The sequence below is a fragment of the Hylobates moloch genome, unplaced genomic scaffold (genome assembly GCF_009828535.3).
Source record: "Hylobates moloch isolate HMO894 unplaced genomic scaffold, HMol_V3 SCAFFOLD_2, whole genome shotgun sequence".
Lineage (NCBI taxonomy): Eukaryota > Metazoa > Chordata > Mammalia > Primates > Hylobatidae > Hylobates > Hylobates moloch.
The window spans coordinates 78,338,883-78,366,591 of NW_026652277.1; the positions used below are offsets into that span (position 1 = coordinate 78,338,883).

Here is a 27,709-nt window from a genome sequence, read left to right on the forward strand (position 1 = left end):
TCTTAAAGCTTGCCAAGGCATTCATTTCCATATAACAAAGATTTATTCAGTTCATAGTATATGCCAGGCACTGTCCTACATGCTTTACACTAAGCTTTACACAAATCAGCTCTGATATTCTGATAGACATCTGACCTGATACTATGATGGACATCTGACTTGTCAGAGAGCTGAAGACTTACAAAAGTACCAGTTGCCATATACTGATATAAATATTTCTAAGTAAATAATTGGATAACTCATTCCATCAAAAATTAGAGTGCTTGTCCTGTTACTAATTATTTGAAACCAACTCTCCTAGCCTTCATCTGCTTCTTTTTATCCTCTTGTGCTCATGGAAAAATGTTCCCAAGAGTCTTCTTCTTTTTTTTTTTTTTCCTTTCTGGGCCAACTGCAACTAACATATAGATGGCAAGATGCTGTTAAAGAATAAATCAGAAAAGCTTCTTAACAATACAACATGCTTACTGAAGCTAGTGCTTGAGTGTATAACACTGTGTTAACAGCAAGTTCAGATACATTTAAAAAGTCAACTGTTGAGGTTAGTGATAGTGCTCTGTATTATTAGATATAAGCCCAGCTCAAGTCATATTGCAAATCCCATGCTTCTCCATTCTTGCACACTGAAGGTCCACTTATCAGTTCTAGAATGTTGAAGCCCTGAGTCTTCAGGGAAGACTGTTCTTTTTCACTAGAAGAATCTCACGTTCTCCAGGTATTATACGAGGTAAGATTTTGGCATTACTGGCAGCTCTTCATATCCTGTGGAAAATGATGTTCCCGTCTTCGATTGAGGGAAACCACTTATTTATCTTACTAGGAAGTATCACAAGCAGTTTCCCTTGTGAGTAAGGAATAGGTGCTATCAGTCATTTGCTGTGTCTTCTTCCCTCACGGTAGAGGGGGTTTGGTCCTACGTACAAAAAGGCCACCTCAGGATATTAGATTTGTCTGGGTCTGAAGGGCTTCTTGACATCTAGCAAAAGCACTAATCCAAACTAAATGAATTTAAACAATACAAAATATGCGGGAGTATCAGCTTCGTGTGCCATGTGTATAACTCATGGACAATCCACACTACATACCAGTCTTTGAGGCAATCCAATCTCGATACTTAGTTACTCTGGTGTAGACTCCAGGTTTTTTGGGAAGCGCACATGATTGTCCCCAACTTACTATACCTACAACGTACCAGATGTCATGATTATCATAAACCAGAGGTCCACCAGAGTCTCCCTGAAATAAAAACATATTTTAAATTGTTAACTCTACTTTAATTCAGTGGGAAGGTATTGTAATCTGACGTTCACAGAGAAAAAAGGAAATTGGTACACAGACCACAGTCAGACTCCACACTATATAATGGGTCTCTCAACTGAATTAAAATTTTTGCTAAACTTTAAAGGGCATTGTTTTTCTTAGGAAGGCTAACATTCATTCACAGGAAATGGTTACATTATTTCTGTATCAGTATCCTTAGGTTGTTTTTTTTTTCTGGTTTGACCAGGCCTGTTTAGCATGGTTTAGTAACTATGTATATAAAATGTTAAATGTGACATTAGCACTTGTAAGCCTAGGTATACAATTTCAAGGATCTCTTCCAAACGCTGTCACCTTGATCGGATTTTATGGACCTATTCTTGGTCTCCTTTTCTTTTACTCATCTATTTCTAATTAGTTTTCTTGCTAAATTTTTATAAGCTCCTTTAAATCTCATTTGGAAAACAAAAATAAGAACAAAGAAGATTAAGTAAATAAACAAATAAACATGTGGTCGTTAAAGGTGTGGTCTCAGCAGCTGAACTGCCGGTTTCAGGTCCAGCTCTATTAATTACTGGCTGTATGACCCTAGGTAAGATACTTAAGCTTTCTGTGCCTCTTCTTCACTTATTTATTTATCTGTTTCTTTAATTAACTATTTATTGAGTTCCTATTCTATGTCTGAGGCAATCTGATGTCTATTAGGGATAAAATGATGACCCAAAATGACAGGCCTCTGTGCTCATAGAGTTTGAAGTTTAGGTTAAAAACAACAACAACAACAACAATATTAAATAAGCCTAAAAACAAAGCAAAATTACCATTATGATAAGTACTATGGTAACATACAACAGGGAAATTTGACTGATAAGGAAAAACAGGACAGTTTCCCCTGATGAGTATAATTGAGCTGGTATCTGAAGGAAGAACTGAGCACAAGGGAAGTGGGGGTCAGGTGTGTTACAGGCAGAGGGAACAGTATTACAAATGCTCTGTGGCATGAAGGAACCTGGCAAATGCAAGGGCCTAGAAAAGGAGGTGGGTGTAGAGAGGAGTGTGATGAATCTGGAAGGTAAGGAAAGACAAGTCCATGTAGAGCCTTGTAGGTCTTGTTTAGAAGTTTTTGTTTGTGTCTTAAGACTAAAGGTAAGCCACTGAAGTGTTTCAGAGAGAGATCTGACATGATTAGCATTTTTTTTGGAAATGGTTCTGGCTCTTATTTGCCTAATGCACGAGACGAGCATAAGAGTAAAAATGAGGAAATTAGCAAGACAGCTAGTGTAGTTGTCTGGTCAAGGGAGGAAGGAAAGGAGCGTGAAAGAGAGGCAAAGAAAGGAGAAATGGTGATGCAGAAATATTTAAGAAGGTAAAACAACCTATTAATACTGAATCATGAAGAAGTGGAAAACCTGAAGAAATGGAAAACCTGAACAGATCAAAAATAAGTAAGAATATTGAATCAGTAATTAAAAAGCCTCCCACCAAAGTCAAGTCTAGGACCAGATGGCTTCACAGTTCAATTCCACCAAGCATCTAAAGAAGAGCTAATACCAATCCTTCTTAAACTCTTCCAGAAAATTTAAGAGGAAATACTCCCGAACTCATTTGACAAGGTGAGGATTACCTTGATGCTAAAGCCAGATAAGGACACTACAAGAAAAGAAAATTATGGGTCAATATTCCTGATAAACATAGGATGTAAAAATCCTTAACAAAATACTCACGAACCAAATTCAAATAGATTAAAAGAATCATTCATCAATATCAAGTGGGATTTATCCCTCAGATGCAAGAATGATTCAATATATTCGAATCAATAAGTGTGATTCATTAAATTAACAAAATGAAGGCTAAAAACCATGATCCATTCAACAGATGCAGGAAAAGCTTTTGAAAAAATTCAACACGCTTTTGTAAGAAAAACTTTCAACATAATAGGTGTATGTCAAACACAATAAAAGCCATATATTGGCTTTTGTTATTAAAGCCATAGTGAAAAATCTAAAGTGTTTCCTGTAAGACCAGGGACATCAAAAGGATGTCTACTCTGATTTCTTTTCAACGCAGTTCTGGAAGTTGTCGCTAGAGAAATTAGGCAAGAGAAAGAAATAGAAGACATTCTAATAGAAAAGGAAGAGATGAAATTGTCTTTGTGTGTTGACAACATGATCTAATAGATAGAAAACCCTAAAACCAACAAAACGCTGTTAGAAGAGATAAACAAATTCAGTAAGTTTGCAGAATACAAAATCAATATACAAAACTCAATAGTGTTTCCATACGCTAATAGTGAGCTATCTGAAAAGGAAATTAAGAAAACAATCCATTTACAACAGCAACAAAAAATAAAACACTTGGGAGTAAATTTAACTGAAGAGGTGAACGCTTTGTATACTGAAAACTATAAAATATAGAAGAAAGAAGCTGAAGAAAACACACAAAAATGAAAAGATATTCCATGTTTATGGATTGGAAGAATTATCATTGTTAAAATGTTCATTAAAATGTTAAAATTGTCATTGTTAAAATGCAATCCCTACCAAAATTCCAATGCCATTTTTCACAAAGAGAGAAAACAATCCTTAAATCCATATAGAAGCAAAAAAACCTTGAATAGTCAAAATAATTTTGAGCAAAAAGAAAGAACAGAGCTAGAGGCCTTACACTACCTGGTTTCAAAATGTCTTATAAAGCAATTGTAATCAACATAGCATGGTACTGGCATAATAACAGACTCATCAACTAATGGAATAGAAAGCCAGAAAAAAACACATATATTTATGGTCTATTGATTTCTTGACAAAGATGCCAAGAATACACACTGAGGAAAAGATAGTCTATTCAATAAATGGTGCTGGTAAAATTGGTCATCTACATCAGAAGAATAAAATTAGGTTGGGCGTGGTGGCTCATGCCTGTAATCCCAGCACTTTGGGAGGCTGAGGCAGGTGGATCACTTAAGGTCAGGAGTTCGAGACCAACCTGGCCAACATGGAGAAACCTCGTCTTTACTGAAAATATAAAAATTAGCCAAGCGTGGTGGCACATGCCTGTAGTCCCAGCTACTCAGGAAGCTGAGACAGGAGAATAGCTTGAACCTGGAAGGCAGAGGTTGCAGTGATTTGAGATCGTACCACTGTACTCCAGCCTGGGTGACAAAGTGAGACTCTGTCTCAAAAAAAAAAAAAAAGGAGAAGAATGAAATTAGACCCTTACCCTTACACCATGCACAAAAAGAAACTCAAAATGGATTAAAAACCTAAACTTAAGACCTGAAACTATAAAACTACTAGAAGAAAACAGAGGAAAAGCTCCATGACATTGGTTTGGGCAAGGATTTTTGAATATTACCTCAAAAACTCGGGCAACAAAAGCAAAAACAGGCAAATGAGATTGTATCAAACTGAAAAGCTTTTGCATGGCAAACAAACAAAACAAAACAACAATTAATAAAGTGAAGAGACAACTCACAGAATGGGAAAACATGTTTGCAAACCATATATATATGGGCTTATATCCAAAATATATAAAGAAGTTTACACAATAGCAAAAAACAAAACAAACAAAACCTGATTTTTAAAAATTGGCAAAGGACTCAGATACCTCTCAAAAGAAGACATACAAATGACCATCACGTTCATGAAAAAAATGCTCAGCATTACAAATCATTAGGGAAATGAATTTAAACCACAATGAGATATCTCTTTACTCCTATTATAATGTTTTTTATAAAAAAGATGAAAGTCAAGTATTGAGGATGAAGAGAAAAGGGAACCCTTATATACTCTTGGTGGGAATGTAAATTAGTACAGATATTATTGAAAACACTATGGAGGCTCTTTATAAAACTAAAAACAGAACTACCATATGATCTAGCAACCCCACTTCTGGGAATATATCCAAAAAATTAAAATCAATATGTCAAAGGAATATCTGTACTCCCATGTTCACTGCAGCATTATTCACAATAGCCAAGATATGGAATCAACCTAAGTGTTCATCAATGTGTGAAGAGATAAGAAAATATGGTATATCTACAAAATAAATATTATGCAGCCATAAAAAGAATAAATTCTGTCCATTTGGGACAACATACATGAATCTAGAGGACATTATGCTAAGTGAAGTAAGCCAGGAAGACATACAGTACATCATTTCACCTATATGTGCAATCTAAAAAAGTTGGATTCATGGAAGTAGAGAGTAGACTGATGATTATCAGAGTCTGGGTGGGCCTAGGGGGGTGGAGAGTGAGGGAAGGGGGAGTTGCTAGTCAGAGGGTGCAAAGTTTCAGTGAGGAGGAATAAGTTTTGAGATCTACTGCAAAGCAGGGTGACTATAACCAATAATACTGTATTATAGATTTCAAAATAACTAAGAGAGTAAATTTTAGATGTCTATCACAAAAAAAATGTTAAGTGAGGTGACAGATATGTTAATTAGCTCTACTTAACCATTCCACATTGTATACATGTATCAAATGTCACATCGTACTCCATAGATGTAATACAATTATGATTTATCAGTAAAAAATAATGGACAGTGAAATCTGAGCTGGAAAAGTAGAAGATGGAAGAAAGGAAATGATTAATGAACTGTGAGAAAACAGAGTAATCAATGGACAATAGGTGTCCATGAAGTTGAAAAAAGACTGTTTTTCATTCAATCAGTCATCACATATTTTCACTAGTCTATTTCAGGTGCAGTAAATAAAATAGATTAAAATATGTCTTCCTCCATGAAGCTTACATTTTAGTTAGTGGAGAAATAGGCAATAAGCTAGATAAATACTGGATGGTGACAAAGGCTAAGGAGAAAAATAGAACAGAGAACAGACACAAGGAATGTACATGTAGGTTGTGCGTGCTGGGAGCGAGAGTGGGTAGACTAGGGTATAACATAGTGAGTGTATATAGGGAAGCAGTAGTTAAAAAGCAGGGGGGAAACACTGGGGGATAGTAGTCAAAAAGGAAGATGCAAATGAGCATTTTTGGAGATGGAGCAGCTTTGGTAACAAGGCCCATAGTGTGACTCTAAGAGGACGGTCTGAGGTCGCTGAATAGTATGGAAGATCACTGGAGAAGAGGAGGTCCAGGAGCTAGAAGTCCAGCGTTTAAACAGGTCAGTGTTGCTAATGCAGGGCTTGGAATGGAAAGAAAACCTGTTTCAGCTGTCGCTGTCATTAAAAAATGTGAGGGGCGACGGGAAATGACTGGGAGGCTGGGGGATGAATATGGATAACTATAACATTGCTTTTATCTCATTACATTAAATGAAATAATGTATAAAAAGTGCTAATTTTTGGCTTAGCGTATATTAAACACTCAGCACAATTATTGTTATTGTTACGATTATTAAATAAACTCAGTTCTCAGTGTAAGAGATGCCATTTTTTTTCTCCTAGGTAAAATATATGCCAAACTCAGAAATAGCTAATGGAAAATTTCCTCATAAACTTTTGGCCTTGACTTTAAACTTACCTTACATGCATCTATTTTTCCTTCCATGAATCCAGCACATAGCATTCCTGGAGTTATCAGGCCATCATACACATCCTTTCTGTTACACACATCAGTGCTTATGGTTTCCACTCTGGCTTGCCGAAGTGCATTTTGTATAGGTCCTATTGCACAAATGGACAAACAAACAAACAGTATTCCTCAAAAACGACTGCATCTAAGACATAAAAGACACATAAATTGTAGCAAAAGCCAAAGATTATTAACATTAGCTATCATCTTATTTTCTGTGTCATAAATGTCTGCATGCAAGGAATCATAAACATACATGTTGTAGTATTATATCACCTTTGTAGATCTTTCAAGGATATTAGGAGCCTTAAAACTACATGCAAAATATTACATATGCATGCACTTTTTCATGAGGAGAGGGTCCATAGTCCTCATTAGATTCTCATAGAGGTCCCTAACACTGATCTTGTCCAACTGCCACATTTTCCATATAAGGAAACAATGGCCCCTGGAAGTTTATTGACATTCCTAAAGCTATTCAAGTAGAAACCAGGAGACAGCTGCACAGATCTCTTCACCCTACTCTACTCTGTCATGTACTATTTAGGGGTGTCTCACAGCATGGGAAACAAAATGAATGCCCAATATGTGCTAGTGATCTGATAACAACACAGAACAGGGCTGGGTGTTAGGAGGAGAGGATACTGCACAGTTGAATACAGAAAAGAAGTAGTTTAGGGCTCTGGGTTGAAGCTGTTGGTGAGTAGCCCTGAGCTCGCTGTAAGAGACTTTTAAGAACCTCTCACAAAGCCAAGTTGGATATGCATGGAGCATTTGGAAAACTTTTCATATAATAAAATTCTGTCAAAAAAAAAAAAAAGCTAGATTAAGATAGATTAGCAGTATTTGGCCGGGCGCGGTGGCTCACGCCTGTAATCCTACCACTTTGGGAGGCCGAGGCAGGCGGATCACAAGGTCAGGAGATCGAGACCATCCTGACTAACACGGTGAAACCCTGTCTCTACTAAAAATACAAAAAAAAAAAAAAAAATTAGCCGGGCATGGTGGCGGGTGCCTGTAGTCCCAGCTACTCAGGAGGCTGAGGCAGGAGAACAGCGTGAACCTGGGAGGCAGAGCTTGCAGTGAGCCAAGATGGTGCCACTGCACTCCAGCCTGGGTGACAGAGTGAGACTCCATCTCAAAAAAAAAAAAAAAAAAGATATATTAGCACTAGTTTTTTTTTTTTTCAGGATATCCTTGATAGAAATATAAGTATCTCTTTTTTTTTTTTTTTTTTTTCAGGTTCTAATTCTTACTTGTTTATTTTAAAAATCCTGGAGAAAGCTCATTGATGTAACAATAAAAGATGAATTTTTCGCTTTAATGCAGCCCTGTAACACACATTCTCAAACCTCATGTCATCCAATATAGCTTTTGTATTTTTTCTTACAATTCATGTGTATGAATGCATACAGCTGCCTTTTTTAAATGAAAAAATACAGAATTTCATGGTCTTTTTGGATTTCTTTTAAGGCCTTTCAGTATAGCCAAGCTGAAGTAATATCTATGCATTGTTTTGTTATTACGGTAATAACAAGTTCTAGTTTATAATAATATATAGTACTTAGTTGGGACTAGGAGCAATGATATACTGCTTTTTAGTAACTGGTAAATAGTATGTTTTTGTCTATTTTAACTAGAAATGAGAAGGAGAAAAAAGAAGCTATTTTGAATATATATAAAACATACTCTAATAAAGTATATGCATAAAATGATATATTAGGTAAGAAGCAAAATTATAAAGAAAACAGCTTATAATATTCCTGATTAATTAGAGTTCCTAAATATAAAAACAAATGAAAGTGACTTGCCATTAAAAAATTGGCACATTATACAACTTTTACATACTTCGGAGGAAATAAAGATCTTGCCACACTGTTCTGAGGAATCGTTGCATTTATAAAAACTGAAGGCTTAATTTTGCAAATACAACTTTCAAGCTGTATGAGCAAATTGAACTTACATGAAAGGTACAAGATAACATCACGTTGAAGAACTTTATCTGTAAATTTCATAAAATCTAGTCACAAGTTACTGGAAACTTCATAAGGAATCTGAGAACTGTTTTTAACATGATGTTCCGATTCAAACTGAGAAGCATAGTCTTTATATCACAAATATAAATTGAAGTAAGAGTGAAGATTTAGAGAGAGAACAGTTTCTTATTTTGGATGCTACCTGCTTTACGCAGTGTTGGTTACTAAATACTCAGAGCAGAAAATTAAAATTGAATTGTTTTTCATTTTCTACAGTTTATCTGCTGTTTTCAGTTTGTAAAAAAAAAAAAATGTATTTTCACATTACTGCAATTTTTGAAGAGTCAATCACTGAAAGAAATTTTAAAGTAAAGTCCTGCTCTACTAGCTTCCTACACTGGAATACAAGAATACAGGAAGTGCTTTCAACAGAAAGTTACGTAGTTCTACAGTGCAATCTGTCTAAAGACTTGCAAGGGACCAGTACTGTGACTTTGTCTCTTTGGGTCAGGCAAAAGCAGAGGCAAATGAAAAATGAACTTTGAAAAAAAAACATATTAAAAACATTCCTGTATGAAAATGAATACTTGTTTGCACTTAGATTTAGTGCTATAGAGAGGAACTGAGGCACAATGAAACTAAGTGCACAAAGGGAACATGTCTGAAATAAAACAATTTTCAATGTGACTGAAACCCTTCGCCATTAGATGCGATAGGGTTGGAGGACTACTTTTTCATATCAAAGAACATTACAAACACCAGGGACTGGCCAAACTATGTTTTCTAAATAGTATGTAGAGTGATATTAAAATTATATTGCAACTAAAATTCTGGTTTTTAAAATCACTTATAATTTTGATTTTTCATAAAATGACTGGCTCTTTTGCTGAATTAAAATTAACTTCAAATCAAAAACATCTCATTAAACTTCTGGAGGACTGTTAGTTTAGCAATGATAATGTACGTTTCTCAGTTTCCCAAACAAGCTCTACCAGACACACATATTTCCCTCATTTATGTCAGTATTACATGTTCTTTCCATAGAACTTAAAGCATTTTGGTAAAAGGTTGAATATGATTCTTCAAAGAACAGCTCTTCTAATGGTGACTTGGTAGAAACAGTAATGTTGTAATTAGAAATATGCTGCCTTGGATGGTAACTGTTTGCTTATTCTATTCATCATGACTCTAGCAACACCTGCCATCTACCTACTTGCCGTCCTTTTGACTCTTTCATTTCAGTCCAGTGATTGAGTTCTTCTCCAGAGCCGTTGAGACCTACATAAATCCAGCCTATCGTCTCTTTTCTTCTCATGCTGCTTTTGTTATACACAGACAGTATGAGTGTCACATCAGAAAGCTGAAACAGGGCCACTTGAAAAACAAAAGTTTCCGTGTACACTGGCTTTGGCTGCCCTCTCTGGATGGATATCTTGCATTTGGACATCTCTTGATATATGGATTTCAGTAGAGTTAACATATGTATTGGGTGGTCTGTTTGCTGCCACGTTTTTTAAGTGGCTGCCTTTTATCACTTCTGCTGATAGCCTTCCATTTGTGGCATTATAAAGCAGGCTAATGAGAATTTCTGGAACTGAGCCGTCTTCAAGAGACTGACATGCGGATGCACTTTCACTACACGACATTTCTGACACGCTCATTTGGGAGTCACAGCCAAATTTTATCTTGTGAATTGTTCCTTGTACTGTATTCTGAACCAAGATCTGGAAGCCCTCCAACATTTTCAAAACAGAACTGCTTATTAATATAGAGAAAAAGAAGGAGCATCAAGATAATAAACACCCCAACAGCTGACAAAAATCCAACTGCCTCTGGAGATACTTTTCTAAAACAGGTAAGTTCATGTACTCCACAGGTTCTCTCTCCCTGACTTTTTTTTTTTCCACTGCTCCAGTTGAGCAGTTGAGATTTCTTTCTTTCTTCTTTCTTTCTTTCTTTCTTTTTTATTTTTATTTTTAGTAGAGACAGAGTTTCACCATATTGGCCAGGATGGTCTTGATCTCCTGCCCTCGTGATCCGCCCGACTCGGCCTCCCAAAGTGTTGGGATTACAGGCTTGAGCCATCACCGCTGGCCTAATCTTTCTCTTTAGAGTGAACTAGTACCTAGAAATCTTAAGTTCTGGTGTTTAATTTATACAATTACTAGACTTGATGTCTTTTAACACCCCTAGCAGGTTAGACACAGGAAAAAGATACAGATTTTATTGACTAATCAAAAAAAATGCTCAAAATATTTACAACACATTTTAATATTTATGATCATCATAAATTGTAAACTCAAAAGACAGGGCCTGATTTTTACTTTTTAACCCACAGCCCCTGTTCTGCCCAAGGCCACACATATTGGAAAGACCATTACTTTCATTAAAAGCTTAAGAGGGATTCCTTAAGATAGATAGCTCGTTTGATCTCAAGACATTCTTGTGCTAAGAAAATTAGGTTGAAACTGCTCACCATCATCTACAATGGATCCAAATCCTGTGACGAACACACTTGTTTTAGGTGGCAACTTTATAGACGAATCTGGGAGGCAAACTCTCTGGACTATATTTGAAAACTCAACTCTGGTAGAGAGCTGAACCAAAGCAATGTCATTTTCATTTGTTTCTCTATGGTAATTCTCATGAAGAATAACTTTCCTCACATTTCGTTTCACTGCGGGTGGTGTTATAGTTGCACCAAAAGTAGCAATCCATTGAGTTGGGTCTTTATTTCTGCAAAAAATTTAAAAGTAATATTGTGATGCTTGACTTAATTGTGTAAAAGAGACTGGGACTGTATTTCTTCCCAACTATCAGTATTATGCTCCTGAAACATTCTTTTGGTGAGAAAGTTTGTAGTTGATAAAATAATAGGAAAAAATAGTTTTTAAAATTATTACAATTATGTACAAATAATTAATAACTATGATTAATTTCCAATTTTTAAAGTTCTTGCTTGCTAGGAACTCTCCAGGTCCTTTTTTCCTTAATTTCAACAAACTGTGTAGAAATTAATTTTGATTTGTTTTGGATAATATACGTACCAAGAGGCATTTTCTCTCCATGTCATGTCTTCCACTGATTCTTATTTTATGACTCACTTTTTCATTCTTATTTTACTGGGTTTTACTGTGGTCTTTGAAGTGAAGTGTAATTTGTCTGCTTTGCAAACTTTCATGTATACACATGGTTTTTCTCCGCCCTATGCTCATATCCCTCCCTGATATACAAGGGCTAATTAATCCCAACTCAACGTCAGCTCCTACCACCCATGGATCTGGCCTGGTCAGTCCCTCTTACTAGACTTTCAGTTCTCCTTTCACATAGATGCTTTTCTCTCCCACAAGGTTTGTATCACCAGCAAATTCTGGCTAGTCCTATTATCTCTTTACTTCCTTTATCAAGTACTTCTTTTATCAAGGTCACCAGTAATCTCTACTTCATCAAGCTCAATGGCCAATTCCCATATAGGTCTGTGAGTACCCAGAACCTGCACTGGACCTACTGAAACAAGAATTTCAATCGCCACAGCTTGTATTCTTCTCTAAATATTAAGTTGGAATTCTGGATTTGTTTATTTTTAATTTACATAAAGAGAGATCAGTTATAAACTAAAATGGAAGACATTCTCACAAAAACGGAAGTGTAAAGATTGGAGGATTGTGTGAATATGAAAAAATTAGAAAACCTTCACAAGTGAGTGGGACTCAAATTTACCCATAAGGCATAATGCCAGTTATTTCGGGAGTTGTAAATACACATATATAAGTCAGTCCCTTTTCTCTTCTCTTCTGTGAAGAAGCAACACATAATCACCTTAGTATCTTGGAACCATCTGGGATGTTACCCTTAGAAGGATGATAAAGCACCTCCGAGAATCACCAGGGATAGGCTCCTTTAATAAGGTGCAGGGTGCAGAAGCAGTGCCACTGGCCAGGCAAAGGGTCTTTATTTAGAGTATTGTCTTTGAGAGTTTAAAAGGAAAAGCTTTCTGTACCATGATGGTAAAACCTCAGAGAAGAAAGATGGTGTGTTCCTGACCTCTTGGGGCAGTAGGGTGCCTAGGTATGTCTGTGTACATGAAGTGACACAGCTGAGTTTTAAGAGGTACAACCATGAAAGCCCAAACAGAGAGATTCTGCTGGGCTGTACATAACCAGTCTTGAATACCGTGAGGGGAGTAAGACAAGGTAGCAGGTCTCTCCCACCTTCCACACACTTTTCTGGACCATACAGGCCTGCAGGGTTCCTAGAGAATGCAATGAGAAGAGAGAAGTTCAAGAGGGATACCTATGATTCTTTTCTTATTTGTAAAGTGATGGCAATGCTGACAGTGGGAAGTTAGAGGGATTAATTGGAAAAAAACAAAACGAAAGTAGCTGACTTTCTTCTTGAGTATGTAAAAGAGATTAAACTTGTTACATGTGTAATAGTCTTTACACTAAAATAATCTACATATCATTTTATATAATATATAATAGGAAAGACAGCACTAGGTTCATGATGATAGAGGAAAATATATAAGAACTATAAATGACAAAAACCAACCATTAAAGACAGGGCATAGGGGAAGCATTATCCATTTAGGGGACAGCTGGGTCTACCCTGAATGGAGCAAAGGATAAACTGGCAAGACTGGACTCTTCTGACGCACTAAATCAGTGGCAGATGAGGACTGTGAAAAGAAGGCTCACAGCAGCCTTGGTTAACTTACTTCCAAAAGCAGTGAGCTGCTGTGAGCAGCCATGTGTTACTGATGAGGCTGGCTCCACACTGATGGCCTGACCCTATGAGCTGGAGGCTGGCCTGCCATGGCCATTCCCCTTCCATAGCTGTTTCCCTTCCTTGGACAATTCTTTGAGTAGAAGAGGATGCTGGTAATGGCATGTTTGAAGACGTCATCCTTATTCCACAGCCTGCCACAGAAATACATGATCATTCGTATTCATAAAAAGGAGGAAAAAAGTATATTCTGATTGGCTTTGGTTATAGACAATCCTTTGTCCCTGCTACCTTGTGAACCATTCATAGCACTCAGCCTTTGAGCTTATTTGATACAGGTCTTGCTGATCCTACTGAGGTTCAGAAGAAATGTTTACTAACATTTCAAGGCATTCAGTCCAGGAATTAACTTCTGTCTCTCCTTATAAAGCATATATAGATAATTCATTGAGCACCAAAAATGTATAGATCCTCTGCTATGTGTTTTAGATGTATTTATAGAAACATACCTTTTAGATGAGAAAATTAAGACTTGAAGAGGGAACATTGCTGGCAGTCACCCAGCTGGTAAGTGACAGAGTGGGATACAAAATTAGGAGGATCCACACCAAAAGTAGCAGCAGGATCCTTATTACTGAGAGAGAGCCCAATACTAAAGGTAGGTCATGATTTTCCCTTAACTAATGACTAAAGAGAATCAATTTATTGTGTTTGCAAAGCCCTGTATTTTAACAGATTTAAACAATATTGACTTTTTTGGTCTTTTAAAACTTGAAAGGCTAGTTTAAAAAAAAATTCTTCTTCCCTGATTTCAAACCCTCAATTGACTAGATTTCAAGTCAATCTTAAAGGAGAACTTAAAGTGTTACAACATTTTTAATGGGCGTGTTTGTCCACAATAGACCTTAACTATGTACCAATGCTGGAATGTGGGGTGCAGGGCAGGAAGAGGAAGAGAATGTACATAACAGATATTTCAATAAAAATGCAAGCAAATTTAAAAAAAATTAAAGCCTAAATGTTACCAGTTTAAAACACCCTCTTGAATTGGTAGATAATATTAAAACAATTATTTATAATGAATATTAATATAATATCTAGAATATTATGTAAGGTGTTTTTAACCACATCTCGTAGGTCATATAAACTTAAAATTGTATCTGGTATAAATTTATAAATTTAAATACTTAAATACTAAAAATAATAAGACTAAGTGCTTGGTTTACAAAAATATAAAATAAGTCTTAAAAAGCTTGGTAAACTTTACTGCTAACTTTTCTATAACTTTTTCTCATGATCTTTTACTGTGAAATAAACAGTTAATTGTGGGTTTTGGAACTTACGACTGTTGAGAAGATTCCTCATCTTTTTGCTGTCAATAGCTGGAATAAGCAAAACATGAATTAGTTGGCAGAAGAATATATTCCCATTTTCATGTTACGTTGTTCAACTGGTCATTAATAGAAATGCAAATTATCTAAAGCATACATATTTCAAGAGAACATGAGATTTTTCATAATCAAGTAATATATAAATAACCTTTTACTCTGATTTTATTTTTGGTTCAAATTGTGTAATTTACTTTAAAATTAAATCAGAGAGCATTTTATTCCCTGATTTTGCTCAGGAAAAAGAAACAGAAATTAGGAAATTAGGAAATAATAAATAAAGATAAATGTCCCTGACTTTCTTTGGGGGCTCCAGTATAATCATCTGAGGCAGCAACCTCCAATTCCCATCACAATTGGTGTTTACCAACCTATGTGGTTTAGGCGTATTCCTAATGGCCAGTCTGAAATGGTAGCTCTGTGGAGCTAAATGCATCACAGACCACTGAGGGCCCAATTTCTAGGCCCTGATCTAACAGACTAGTAATTTAGTCAATGCAGGTTGATAACCTTGTCTCCCTGAGGATTCTCTCTTGTGAATGGCTTGGATAGTTGTGGCTCAGGCAGCAGGCACTAGAGGCATGAAGTTCTTTCACACACAACCAGTCCAGAGACTCCAGCCATACACAAACTTTCACTTCATTTTATGTTTCCCTTCTGTGACATCTTTTTTCCCTTCAAATTTATTCATTCATGTTCATTATAACTCAGCTACATTAGATGTTTGTTGGGTTAGTGATTGGTTTTCTGTTTGTCAGTCAGTGAGAACATGGAGAATTATGGTGATTTTATCAGGAACACTGACTTCTCCCCGAAAAGGGATGCGAGCCCCAATTCCTACTAGAGGTTTCATGGATATGTCTCTTTATTTAACAAATACATGTATGTGGCAGAAGAAAACATACACAGTTAAATCTTCAATATTGAGCATGGTCAGAGAATTTATTTTGGTATTAAAACAACTTGTATCATAAAAAATCATTGTATGTAACCAACGATGCCAAAATTTTTTTATAAATTGTACAAAAAGAAACTCTACAGCTGTAACAACTCAGTAAACATAATATAATGTCACTTTTATAATGGATATTTTACTTTAGGATATATGATTGTGGCTTAGGCACAGTTATATCATCAGGAATTGAGATTTCCATTTATAGAATGCTGGAAAATACTTTGTTTTACTTTGGAATATAATTGATCAACAATCAAGGTGGATACCATGATCTCCCTTATTTCTAATTACTTCTTGAGAATGTAACAATATTTGTGGGGATTTATCTCAAAATATATTTAAAGAACTTTCCTGATTTCTAACAATAAAAGAATTAACTTTAGATAACTTGTTTCCTAAATAAATGCATGACTATTGGGAAGGGAGAAGTCTTTTGGGTCCAAAATACAAGCCCCTCTCCCATCTTTTTTTGTATTAAATTAGAAGTAACTAAACTTGGAAATATATAACAAGAAGCAATGAATGAAGCTGGAACATCTATCACATGTGACAGATATGCTAGTGTTTGATGGAGGGGAAAGAAAATAAAAAGATACAGTTCTTGCCCTTGACCTTTAAAATTTTATTTGAAACACCTTATTTTACTACCTTCAATTACATATTGGCATAGAAATCGGCTCGGGTTCCAACTAGCTGTAAGGTAGTTTGAATTTTAGTTTCCTAAACTTTTTGAACTCCCTTTTCTTCTACTTTGGGAGGAAAACAAAACAAGAACTTTCCTAGTTCAATTCATGAGGAATAAATAACGAAGTGATGAAAAATAGTTTTAAGTTAAGTTGGAAACAAGCTAGAGAACCTCTTTACAGTTCATGTCACTGGCTCTTCCTACAGGGGTAAACCTTCATGAAGACGTCTTTCTTTGATACTATAAAAAAAAAAAACCCAGAACTGATCTGTAAAGACCTCTGTGAGTCACAATACCTGTGTCTAATTCTAGCCCCAAGGTTTGCTAATCCCATGTCTCACATCTTCCTTGAGTCTCAGCTTCTTTACCTGTAAAATGGCGAAAGTAATACTTACCCTTTGGAACTTTTGTAAGGACCCAATAATATATGATATAGAAAAAAGTTTAGAAATCTTATTAAAAGCCCTAGTAAAATATAAGAAAAAGTTGTAATAGTAAATTTTGCCTCATAGTGGAATTTTATTTTAGTTTTATTCCATGCTGAGATTTTATATATATATATATATATATATAGCTTACAATAAATAAATAAATATATATATATATATTGCTTACAAAAATTAAAGAGGGTTATAAGAGGAGGGAACCGAAAAAGTGGCAAATAAAAATAAAAGACTTACGTGTGAGTCTAAATGATGGTTTGTTTATGGTCAAAGACAATTGTTTGGTCTTCAAACTTTGATATAAAGCCTTTTCAATTTTTTTCTTGATTTGTTCAGCACTGTCAGTAGATGGGTATCGAAATATGAGCACTATAAGAATGTCCACACCTTGTTCATCTGGACTGAAGAACAAAAAAGCAGATAAAAAATGCCATTTATCTAATCATTAATGACTATTAGGACTCACATTAAACTTAAAAAACATAATGCATGATACACGTGCATACCAGATTTTTAAATTGTCTCTAGATACAGAGATTAAAAATGAGTGTATAATAACCAGGAAGTGGTGGAAGCATTGCAGAAGAAATAAAGACGGCATGCTGGAAATACTGGATAAAATACATACCTGAAAACAGCTGTTCACTGCCCTTACTTAACTCACAGTTTAGAGGGGTTTGCGGGAGGAGATGTTCGTGAAATCATGCTTCGTACATACTTAAAAGGTTTGCTTTTTAAGGCATTTTGAGCAAAAGCTGTAACTAATGTCATTATTCTTTAGAAGTGGTGAGACAGGGAGAATCCTTCTGTTTACCAAACCTAGTTTCCTTTGTCTCCTGAGCACAGAGATAGATTCCATTTCCTGGGCTTTCCTGAGGTTTACTGAAACTTTCTAATGAATCTGGCCGATGAGATATGAAAAGAAATAATGTCCCCCACTTCCAGGTCTGGCCTCTAATAAAACCTCTCATAGCATTTTCCTTGCTCTCACTCTTCTCTTGTCTGCCAGCCAGATGCAGAAGGTCCAGTGGGCAATTTCATTTCATAATCTTGATTGGCACCCACACTCTTGCCCCAACTTCTGACTCTTTGGACTGTACCATAAAAAGGAAATAAACCTTTACTATATTAAAGCACTGACATTTTGGGGTCTGGTTGTCTGTTAATAGATAAATGATTAAAGAAAGCAGTTATAAAAGAGAATCATTTGATAAACAGCTCAAATATATAAATTTATATTGTGATGTGCAGGGTTAGAAAGCCTCAAGAAATCTTTTGAGAATGAATTTAATTGGACAGATAAAAGAAGAAAGGAAGAAAAGGAGAAAGGGAAAGAAGGAGAGAGGGAGGAGAGAAAAGTGGAAAGGAGAAAGAAAGTCAAGAAGGTATGAAAGAAAGAAGTGCAAGAGAAAAAGGAAAGACATGGATTCCTTAATCATTTAACCATATTTATATTTACTTTATCACCAAGAAGTGAAGCAAACAAATATTACAAATATATATATATAAAAAGAGAGAGAGATATTTATCACTACGGAATCTAAGCTTTTTAGACAACATGTAAAAACATATTCAGGGTGGATTCTATAATTTTAGTCTCTGTTAATAACTTAATGATTAATTTTTGTATATTATTTTTCACCAAAGCATCAAAATGAAAAACCATTTTAAACTAACAATAAACATGCACTGTCATGAAAGAAAAACTTTACTGCAAAGAAAGTCATTGTCTGATGGTGGAGTAGGCTTAAAATGAGGAAAATGGAAAAGACGTTAAGTTCTACTTAGCCCCTAGCTTAAGAGACCGGGGAAAGAGGGAATGTTAACTGTGTCATTCCCCTGTTTCTTGTATTTGTTTCCTCTTTTTCTATCCAATAGCTGAGATTTTCTTGTCTCAAAGCACCTTATGACTTTCTATTGTGATTGGGAAATAGGTAGGAACCCTTGGGCTGTTCAAGATTTATGAAATCTCTGTGTTGCTGTAAAGACTTGCTCAGGGCAGCTAAGCAATTAGGTTCATCAAATACCTCATCTTAACAGTATTAACTTGAAATTATAAACCAAATTTACATACCTTAATTTGATAACATGAGATTTGATAAATCGACCGCCTACAGAAGAATGTCGAAATATCCTAGACATCTGATTTTTAAAAAATAAGTATTAGTCTTCAGAACTTAAAAGTAAAATAGAAAAATAATTTTTTAAAAGAAGTATTAGTCTTAACAAAAGTGTTATTCCTTGTCTTATCTAGAGACTTGGGCAAAAAAAAAAAAAAAAAAAAAGATTTTCAGCTTATTCCCAGTCATGTTAATGGGTAGATTGACAGTAGTAAGACTAAACCTGGGGTCTAATCTTTATGGAACCAAATAACCACAACAAAATTGTTCAACTTTGCTAAGCCTCTGTAAAATGGGATAACAACAATATCTGCCTTATACAGTTGATTTGAGAATTAAGTGAAATTATATCACACATTTTACACCTTGTCTGGTATCTACTAAGCTATTGATGATAGTTTTAAATACTGTCAAGTAAATTAAAAGTACATGCTATTTTTTAAGACAGCATCTTTATTTCTAAGAAAGCCTACCTTGTTTGCTGCACTCATCCCAAATATGGCATCTCATCCAGTATTGATAGAATTTGTTGATTTCTTAAATGATTATGTCATCACTAGACCATTTGACATGACTTGAAATGACTTCTGCCATGTGACTCTGACACCCTCACTTGTTAATCATCTCTATGAGAGACAGGATTTCACAACTGGTACTATGCTTGGGAATAAGTTTCACCACACTCTTATACCATCAGCATTTCATTACTTAGCTTTTCCAGTCTAAGCCATTGAAACTTTTTCAGTATTCAGGAAACGGATTTCCTAAAGGGTTCTGACTCCAGCTGGCTATTGAGGCACTGCCTTTTTGTCAAAAAAGCACTGGGCTAGCTGGGTGCAGTGGCTCATGCCTGTAATCCAAGCACTTTGGGAGGCCAGGGTGGATAGATTGCTTTAGCCCAGGAGTTCCAGACGAGCCTGGGCAACATGGCAAAACTCCATCTCTACCCAAAATACAAAAATCAGCCAGAGTCATAATCTGTCTCAAAATAAATAATAAATAGATAAAAAAAATTTTTAAAGCACTGGGCTGAGAATTATCAGTCAGAATAACAGGTCGATGTAAGTTTACATAAGATCTATTTCCATGGTAAATTTTGCCCCCAATTTCTACATCCTGTCAGAGGAGGGAAAGTCTCCCTCCCCACAAGATTCCTTCCTCTCCCTGAGTCTTCTAATGTAGTAATAATGCCCAGTAGACTTTACCTCCTAAATGTTAAATCCACTTCCCTTGATTCAATCTCATTGCTATGGTCTCAAATCAGCTCCTTAGAAACTTGTATTTGGGCCTTTGCAGCAGCCTCCTCATGGCATGTTGATGTGGTTCTACCCTATCTTCTGTCCCCTCAGTTGTTCCCTCCGAATGCTGCAACCAGGATGATATCTTTAAAATGCACACCTGAGTATATTAGGCCCTGCCTCAAGTTCAATATTTCCTTCAACACAATCTTACCCCTTCATTGGCCCCTACTTTGCCCCATCCCTACCTTCAAAGTCTTCTCTCTCTCTCTCTTTTTCATTTTAAGGTGTTTATTTTGTAAAAGCTTATATGGCAATATCCTAGACAGGACTTGAACAGGTACTTAATATATACTCAGTGACAAGATTAAGCACATTAAGAGAAATAAAAGAAAACTAGGTCACCAATAACAATTTATAGGACAATGAACCATTTTCCTGGAAGAAGAAAGATATTCAACATAAGAAAGAATAGGCCAGGTGCGGTGGCTCACGCCTGTAATCCCAGCACTTTGGGAGGCCAAGGCGGGTGGATCACGAGGTCAGGAGATCGAGACCATCCTGGCTAACAAGGTAAAACCCCGTCTCTACTAAAAATACAAAAATTAGCTGGGCATGGTGGTGGGTGCCTGTAGTACCAGCTACTTGGGAGGCTGAGGCAGAAGAATGGCCTGAACCTGGGAGGCAGAACTTGCAGTGAGCCAAGATTAGGCCACTGCACTCCAGCCCGGGCAACAGAGTGAGACTCTGTCTCAAAAAAAAGAAAAAAAAAAAAAGAAAGAATAAAGAACACTTACAGCAGGAAAAATCAAATTTACATACTTAGAAATTATGTTACAGTTAACAGACAAAAGTTTGCTTAAAGTTATACCTCCTTTCTGGCCGGGCGCGGTGGCTCACGCTTGTAATCCCAGCACTTTGGGAGGCCGAGGCGGGCGGATCACGAGGTCAGCAGATCGAGACCACGGTGAAACCCCGTCTCTACCAAAAATACAAAAAATTAGCCGGGCGTGGTGGCGGGCGCCTGTAGTCCCAGCTACTCGGAGAGGCTGAGGCAGGAGAATGGCGTGAACCCGGGAGGCGGAGGTTGCAGTGAGCCGAGATCGCGCCACTGCACTCCAGCCTGGGCGACAGAGCAAGACTCCGTCTCAAAAAAAAAAAAAAAAAGTTATACCTCCTTTCTTGATTTCCATTAAAGTAACACAGTTTCTCAGAATAATCATGGAGACATCACCTTTCCACCCAGAGTTGAGAGTAAAACCACTGTCCAGATAACAAGGTCTCCTTCCACGCTTAATATAAGGCATATAATTACCATTTCTAATTGAAGGCTGGTGATGATTTTTCTACTTTAACTATAGTCATTGAAAACTGTTATTAAAATCCTGCTAAAAGGATAGCAATAGCAACAGCAAAAGCCATTCCACAATAGAAAATCAACTGTCTCAATGTCAAAACATCCCCAACAGAGGGCACTGCATATTGGGTGTTTTCTTCCATCAGTTGTGTGATCTGGCGCTCTGGTCTGACAATATCAGGCAAAATCACTCCATCTGTTACTTCTCTTTCTGGGATAGACAGCTCTGTTGGGGTAGCTATGGTCTCTTTGTACCCTTTTAGACTAGCTCAAACCTGTGCCTGCTCTGCAACTCTGTTCTAGTTTATTCTCAAGATGTACACTAAAGAGAAAAGGTTTTGAAAGACATGCTCAATCCAGACCAGAGTCCTATTATCCAAAGTTTAGCAGCAAACATCAGAGATACTCCCACGGGAAAACAAAAAAGGTTTTCCCATAACCAATAGCAGTCAAGATAGGACCAATCTTCCATTTTCCTGTGCCTCTCACGACTCCACCAAAGGTACTTGCAAGTGCATCAAATAGATGAAGAGGAGCAAAAACAGGCATCACTTGGCTCACAAAGGGAAATAATATCTTTGTCAATGGTAAATACATAGGCAACCACACTCTTCAAAACAACAGTAAAACACTTGCCGCAAGTGTACACACACTGGCACACAGGAGAAGAGTAAAGTGAGAACACCGAGTCTGCTCATGATTCCTTGTTCCCACAGCATTGCCCACTCGTACACAGGCTGCCACACCAAAGCCAGGGGGCAACCATGTAGACTACAAAGGCCAGTTCACAGATGATGATGCCCTGAGCTTCCAGCTCTGTCACATTAATCAGTCCTGCAAGAAGGGTTCCAATTAAAACAGTCTGTCACTCAATATATACCATGAGCATACTGGGATAGCCAGCTGGATGTAGGCGCCCCACTCCTGGGAAAAGTCCCTAGTCCAACCTCCCCAAGTATTGATATGAGTTTTTTTTTCCACTACATGTAGAGGAAAAGAAGTGCAGACAGGAAGAACTGGGAAGTGGTGTTGGCCCAGGCAGATTCTAACCCTCTAAGTTCCACAATCTACAAGCAAGAGTGCATTGAGGCCCACGTAGACTGCATTCTCTGTGATTCCAGTGGTAACTTAAGGCAAGATGATGCCCTGACTTTTGTAAATATCTCCTCTGCAGCCAGAACGGGAATGCTGCTGGAAGAGCAAGAATGAAAATCATCACATAAATTTGGACCATCCTGGTGATGTCAGGATCCGCTTAACAGCAGGAAGATGCTGTCAGTATTGAGAAAGATGGCCCAGCAAGGAAAACAACACAGCATCAAGATAAGGATTCCTCTTTGAAGTATGGTCCCCACACATTTTAGGTTCTTGCCTACAAAGGATTGAGACACTAGCTTGTCACAAGGGGAGGCTAATCCAGCTTTAACCGAAATACCAGTATTATTCACAACTGTAACACTATTCAACTTGACTGCCCAGATGTCCACAGAACATGGGATGGATGATGCAAATAAGAAAGACCATCAACTGTGCAAGGAACAGCAGGCTTTGAGCAAGGGCTGCCAGCTCCTGCAGCCTAGCACCTTAGGTAGTGGGCGGTGTGCCGGCAGGCTCCACACCATCCCAGATGGTAGCCAGGACTCCACGCCATTGAGTGGAGAGGGTTCCATGGCAGCCAGGATGACCACATTGGGAGATGGAAGACGGAAGCGGAGATAGGAGGCTTGGCTAACCTGCCCTGCCCTGTTCTGCCCACTAACAAACCCACTACAGGCACAGCCCTCCCAGGAAGCGGTGGATGGTCCCCTGGCCTTTGGCCACCCCCATCCCACCCTTATTCCCACTTGCTTACCTCTTTTGTAACCCCCTCCCCTGAGCCTGGTCCAGCTGGAGAGGGGCCAAAACCTCTTATCTACTGATTTAATTGCTCTTTCCTAATCACAGTAGGCTGGTTCACACCTCTGTGACTGTGCACATTCATTTTCCTCTTCCTACGACTTTCTCCCCCACCCCCGGCAAATTTCTTCAATTACAACCTTACCTTACTTGAGAAACTCTAATGACAAGTTAGCTCTAACTTGCCCTTCTCAAAGTTGAACACTCCTTTATTTGGGCCACCTTGTCATCTTGAATATGATTTTATTACATTAATAGCAATTATCACACTGGTTTACAATAGTGTCTCTCTCACTCTAGAATATGAACTGTGTAAGGCGGGGAGTGAGATTTATGTTTGTATATCCAATGCTCCACACATTGTCTGGCCCACGGTAAACACACAAGCCATGTTTGACAAATAAATGAGTGAATGAATAAATGAATTAATGAATTAAGAATCAACAATATGGTAAAGGAAAGAAGATGGTAACACATTGTTTTATCTGCAAATCGTGTTGCCAAGTGAAAGTAGAAATCTGTGGTTATCTGCAGAAAGGTGGGACCCAGGAGGCCCCAGTGGTGACCTCACATGTTTGGGTCATTCCTCAGGTTTGGATCAGTTCTGAGTCATGACACAATTTCACTAAGCTTCTCTGAGCTCATTTTATTTCCATTACTCAGGGAACAGGGAGGAAACGTGATTTTTATATCTCTAGCACTTCTGATAAATGTCCTCTGAAATTCTGAACTGTGTACATATGACACTTTGGGGAAGGATTAGGAGTCTTATTATATTAGAGTATAAGAAAATATCAAGATTCAATTCAAACTAAAATGTGATATTAACAAACCATGGTCCCCCAACGCGTCAACCTCTATTTAAAAAATGGCATATTCTGGTGTAGTACAATACTGGTGTGAGCTTTACTAAAAGCTTACAAGTATTAATTCCATACTGCACGGCAGGCATTGGACTGATTCTTTTGTTTTAAACTCACACTACCTTAGGAGGAAATGTATCATTCTCATCAGCTCCATTTGATAGATGAAGAAACTGAGACTCAGGATATATAATCTTGTCTAAGGTGGCACAGGAAGTGGTGGCTCTGTAATATGAACCCAGGGAAGCCATCTTTAGATCTTGTGTTAAGTGCATTAAGTGACTTTGACAACCTTGAATTAATTACATATTTTAAGACAGATGTTAAAGTTGGTGGGAAACAGGCAGGTAGGAAGGTCATGGTGAAGGAAACCCTTAAAGACGCCCTCAAAGGCATCTTTTATTCCCTGAATATAAATCTCCTAAGAGATAATCTCTTCAGAGGTTGTTTACTGCTTCTAAGTTTAACAGGGGTAGAGGAGCTATTCCTCCCCAGATACCTAATCGTTGTTATAACTAGTTTCTGGAAAGTTTAACTCGTATTTACTTTTTTCTGTTGGAAACTCAGTAATATGATGCTTTTAATGTGATCCAAACTACAAAAACTAATTGTATCCTTTCCCTTTTTACAGTTCAAACCTAAGAATAGATCATTTTACTAGAGATTATTCTATATGAAACAAGATAGTGTGCTCATGGTAAAATGGGGGAAAAAACTTCACCTTAAAATCAGATACCAATTGTAGTCTTTGGTTTGAACTCCAGCATTAAAAAACAAAATAACATATTTGAAACAATACATATGGCTCTGACTAATAAGCTTCATACCACCCAGGTACTGTTTTTAGTAAGTTTGAGCTTGCATCTTTCCTTTGGTTGTGAACTGAATGCAGATTAAGTCCGCAAGGAAGATCAGTAGTTACTGCATGCCAGGTAGGGAATCCCTTTTGAGGTCCACCCATGAAAATAATCAGACAGGTTATGCAAATTTCCTGTTACTGTCAAGGGAATATGTGCTAGCAGAGGGCAAAAACACCAACAAAACTGATTCTTTTCCTCTTTCCTCTCCAGGAAAGCTTCCTGCTGACTCAAAGGGATTTTTCTTCTTCTTAACTCCTATTATGGGAATGGATGAAATCACTGACAGAGCCACAGAAGGAAACAAAGCAAAGCCAGGATCGTGAGCTGGGTTTTCTGGAGGCCGAGGCCAATGGGGAATTATTGCTTGCAGTCACTTATCAAGCAAATAAACTTTTCCTTCTTTCCTATGAAATTTATTTAAGAAGCTGAAATTACTTACATGATAATGAGTTGTGAGAAAAGAACTGTAGCAGATATTTGTCCTCTATCCAAATTGCACTGAGTGGGGAGGTGTACCCATGCCCCAGCTTCGAGAACTGACTGATAACAGTTCACACCTGCACTTCTCCAGAGGACTGTCCTTGTCCGACCTGAGCACCTTGTTCAGTAACATCTGGTAGGCTACGCTCCACCTTCCCTGGGCAGATCCACCGGTGTCAGACAAACAACCCAACCCTCTAATTTCTGGGAAGAATCACCTCCGTGATTAATCTAAGCTCCAGATCTCCCAGAGAAATCATGCTGAGGCTACATTTTTGAAACTACATCTTTATCTAGCTTCTTCCTTTGCCCTTTCCTGCTGTCCTCACTTCCTTATGAATTTTTTTCTGAAAGATCTTGATTAGTAAATTATTTAATCAAGATCCCCTAGTCATAAGTTCTGTGTTTTGGAATATAACCTATACAAAAATAAATTAATTGGTACTAGATAATGCTCTGCTATGCATCTATTTCAACGTCTCTATTCTTTGGAAGTTCTGTCATCACACATCCCCAAGCTTTAGATAAGGTTTTTAGCTAACAGCCAGGAAAAGATTCAATAAATTTAAATGAAAAAGTATTTTTAAAGGTAATATTTATTGTCTCTAAAGAAGTTTTTGTATTACAAATGTTAATCTCTTAAAATGGAGGGGAACAAAGAATGAAAAAAGAAATATCTTTAAGATGTCCTTTTAAAACATAGTCCCTCAAGCTAGTTGTTGTAGTTTTAGAATATAAAGAGCCCAGTAAAGATGGTTTCAGTGAGAAGCTATTATTGAGAAATGAGATTAGAAAGTTATGGAGTCAACATCTGTAGCCTTTTGATACTGAAAATTCTGCATAGTGGATGGAAGTCATGAGAATTTTCCAGTCTTTATTTTGGAAATCACGTACCTATCCAACTACAATAACTGTCATGTCATTTATAGTATTATCTTTTTGGATTGTCCTGAGCATTCAGTTCCAAAGTGAAGTCAATGTATCATAGAACATATGGAAAAATTCCAGAACTCGTGTTTATATTTATTTTTATATAAACAAACAATTTTTTACAGCATTGGCTTTGAGGTGTGGAATCTTAGCAGAAGTACATTAATTACTGGATGCTCCCAAGGCGAAAATGGAGACCAGTCTGTTAGAAAGATTGCTTGTCCTAGGATATGTACTTGATAAATCATTCCTGCATTCCATTTAGTTAAGTAGCGATACTTCACACATTAATTTTAAGTAATTAATATTAATTTAATCACACTAGCAAGTCTCAGTATGTAAACAACTAGTATCTTGTTTTAATTATCAGAATAATCATTTTTTTAACTTTGGCAAAAACGATGGAGTACTGTCAAAATATAAATCCAGTTTTTAAACAAAACAGTTCCATGCAAACTCTACCACACGTATGGCTTTCATGTGGCTTTTGGGCATAGAAAGATGGTAGAGACAGATAATCTTCAACATTTTTGCTGAAGAACCATGATTTAAAGTATTAATATATCATTAAAGTGGATATGTTTCACTCACCTCCTCTCTTTGCCACCAATGAAAAATAACTGAGATCTTGTTGGGGGAGTGGCAAGACGGCTGCCCAGATACAGCCAGAAAGGAACTTTCCCACTGAGAGAGACCAAAATATTGAGTAAGCCAACATACATCAAACAGATGTCTGGGAGAGAAAACACTCAGAGTTGACAGAGAGGCACTGCAGACACAGAGGCTGAAGATGAGGAAGCTGGCAACCCTGTGTGGTCTTGCTGGATGTTAGGACTAGCTCCCGGCCCTGAACAGCAACTAGGGAAGGGGTGAATGAAGTGACTGTGAGGCCATTCACTCTTGCTGAGGATCTCTAGGATCATACCTACAAGAGACCCCACGACCCCCATAGACACTTGAATCGGCAGGGGATCTGCCTCGAGAGTCGGCAGAGAGAGCTCC

At 37.2% G+C, this 27,709-nt stretch overlaps 2 protein-coding genes and 1 long non-coding RNA gene across 3 annotated transcripts in view; 1 reads left to right on the top strand and 2 right to left on the bottom strand.

Annotated features, from left to right (window-relative positions):
* Positions 1-376: 376 nt before the first annotated feature.
* Positions 377-27,709, bottom strand: part of LOC116468278 (transmembrane protease serine 11F) — a 79,736-nt gene continuing 52,403 nt past the window's right edge. The window contains exons 4-10 of the mRNA XM_032151898.1: positions 19,038-19,105; positions 17,201-17,364; positions 14,836-14,874; positions 13,485-13,686; positions 11,244-11,503; positions 6,741-6,883; positions 377-1,236 (exon numbers count right to left, since the gene is read on the bottom strand). Of these exons, the coding sequence (XP_032007789.1) occupies positions 1,078-1,236; positions 6,741-6,883; positions 11,244-11,503; positions 13,485-13,686; positions 14,836-14,874; positions 17,201-17,364; positions 19,038-19,105 (1,035 nt within the window). The 3' untranslated portion in view covers positions 377-1,077. The remainder of the gene's footprint in view (positions 1,237-6,740; positions 6,884-11,243; positions 11,504-13,484; positions 13,687-14,835; positions 14,875-17,200; positions 17,365-19,037; positions 19,106-27,709) is intronic.
* LOC131382534 (uncharacterized) lies at positions 690-26,357 on the top strand. The gene is made up of 3 exons (XR_009212085.1): positions 690-727; positions 22,853-23,020; positions 25,508-26,357. It is a non-coding gene; the product is annotated as an uncharacterized LOC131382534 (long non-coding RNA).
* Positions 9,948-10,615, bottom strand: LOC116468332 (putative synaptotagmin-14-like protein). Its single transcript, XM_032151953.2, is given in 2 exon segments — positions 9,948-10,245; positions 10,247-10,615. Coding segments are annotated over 2 exon segments (561 nt in total). The 5' UTR covers positions 10,510-10,615.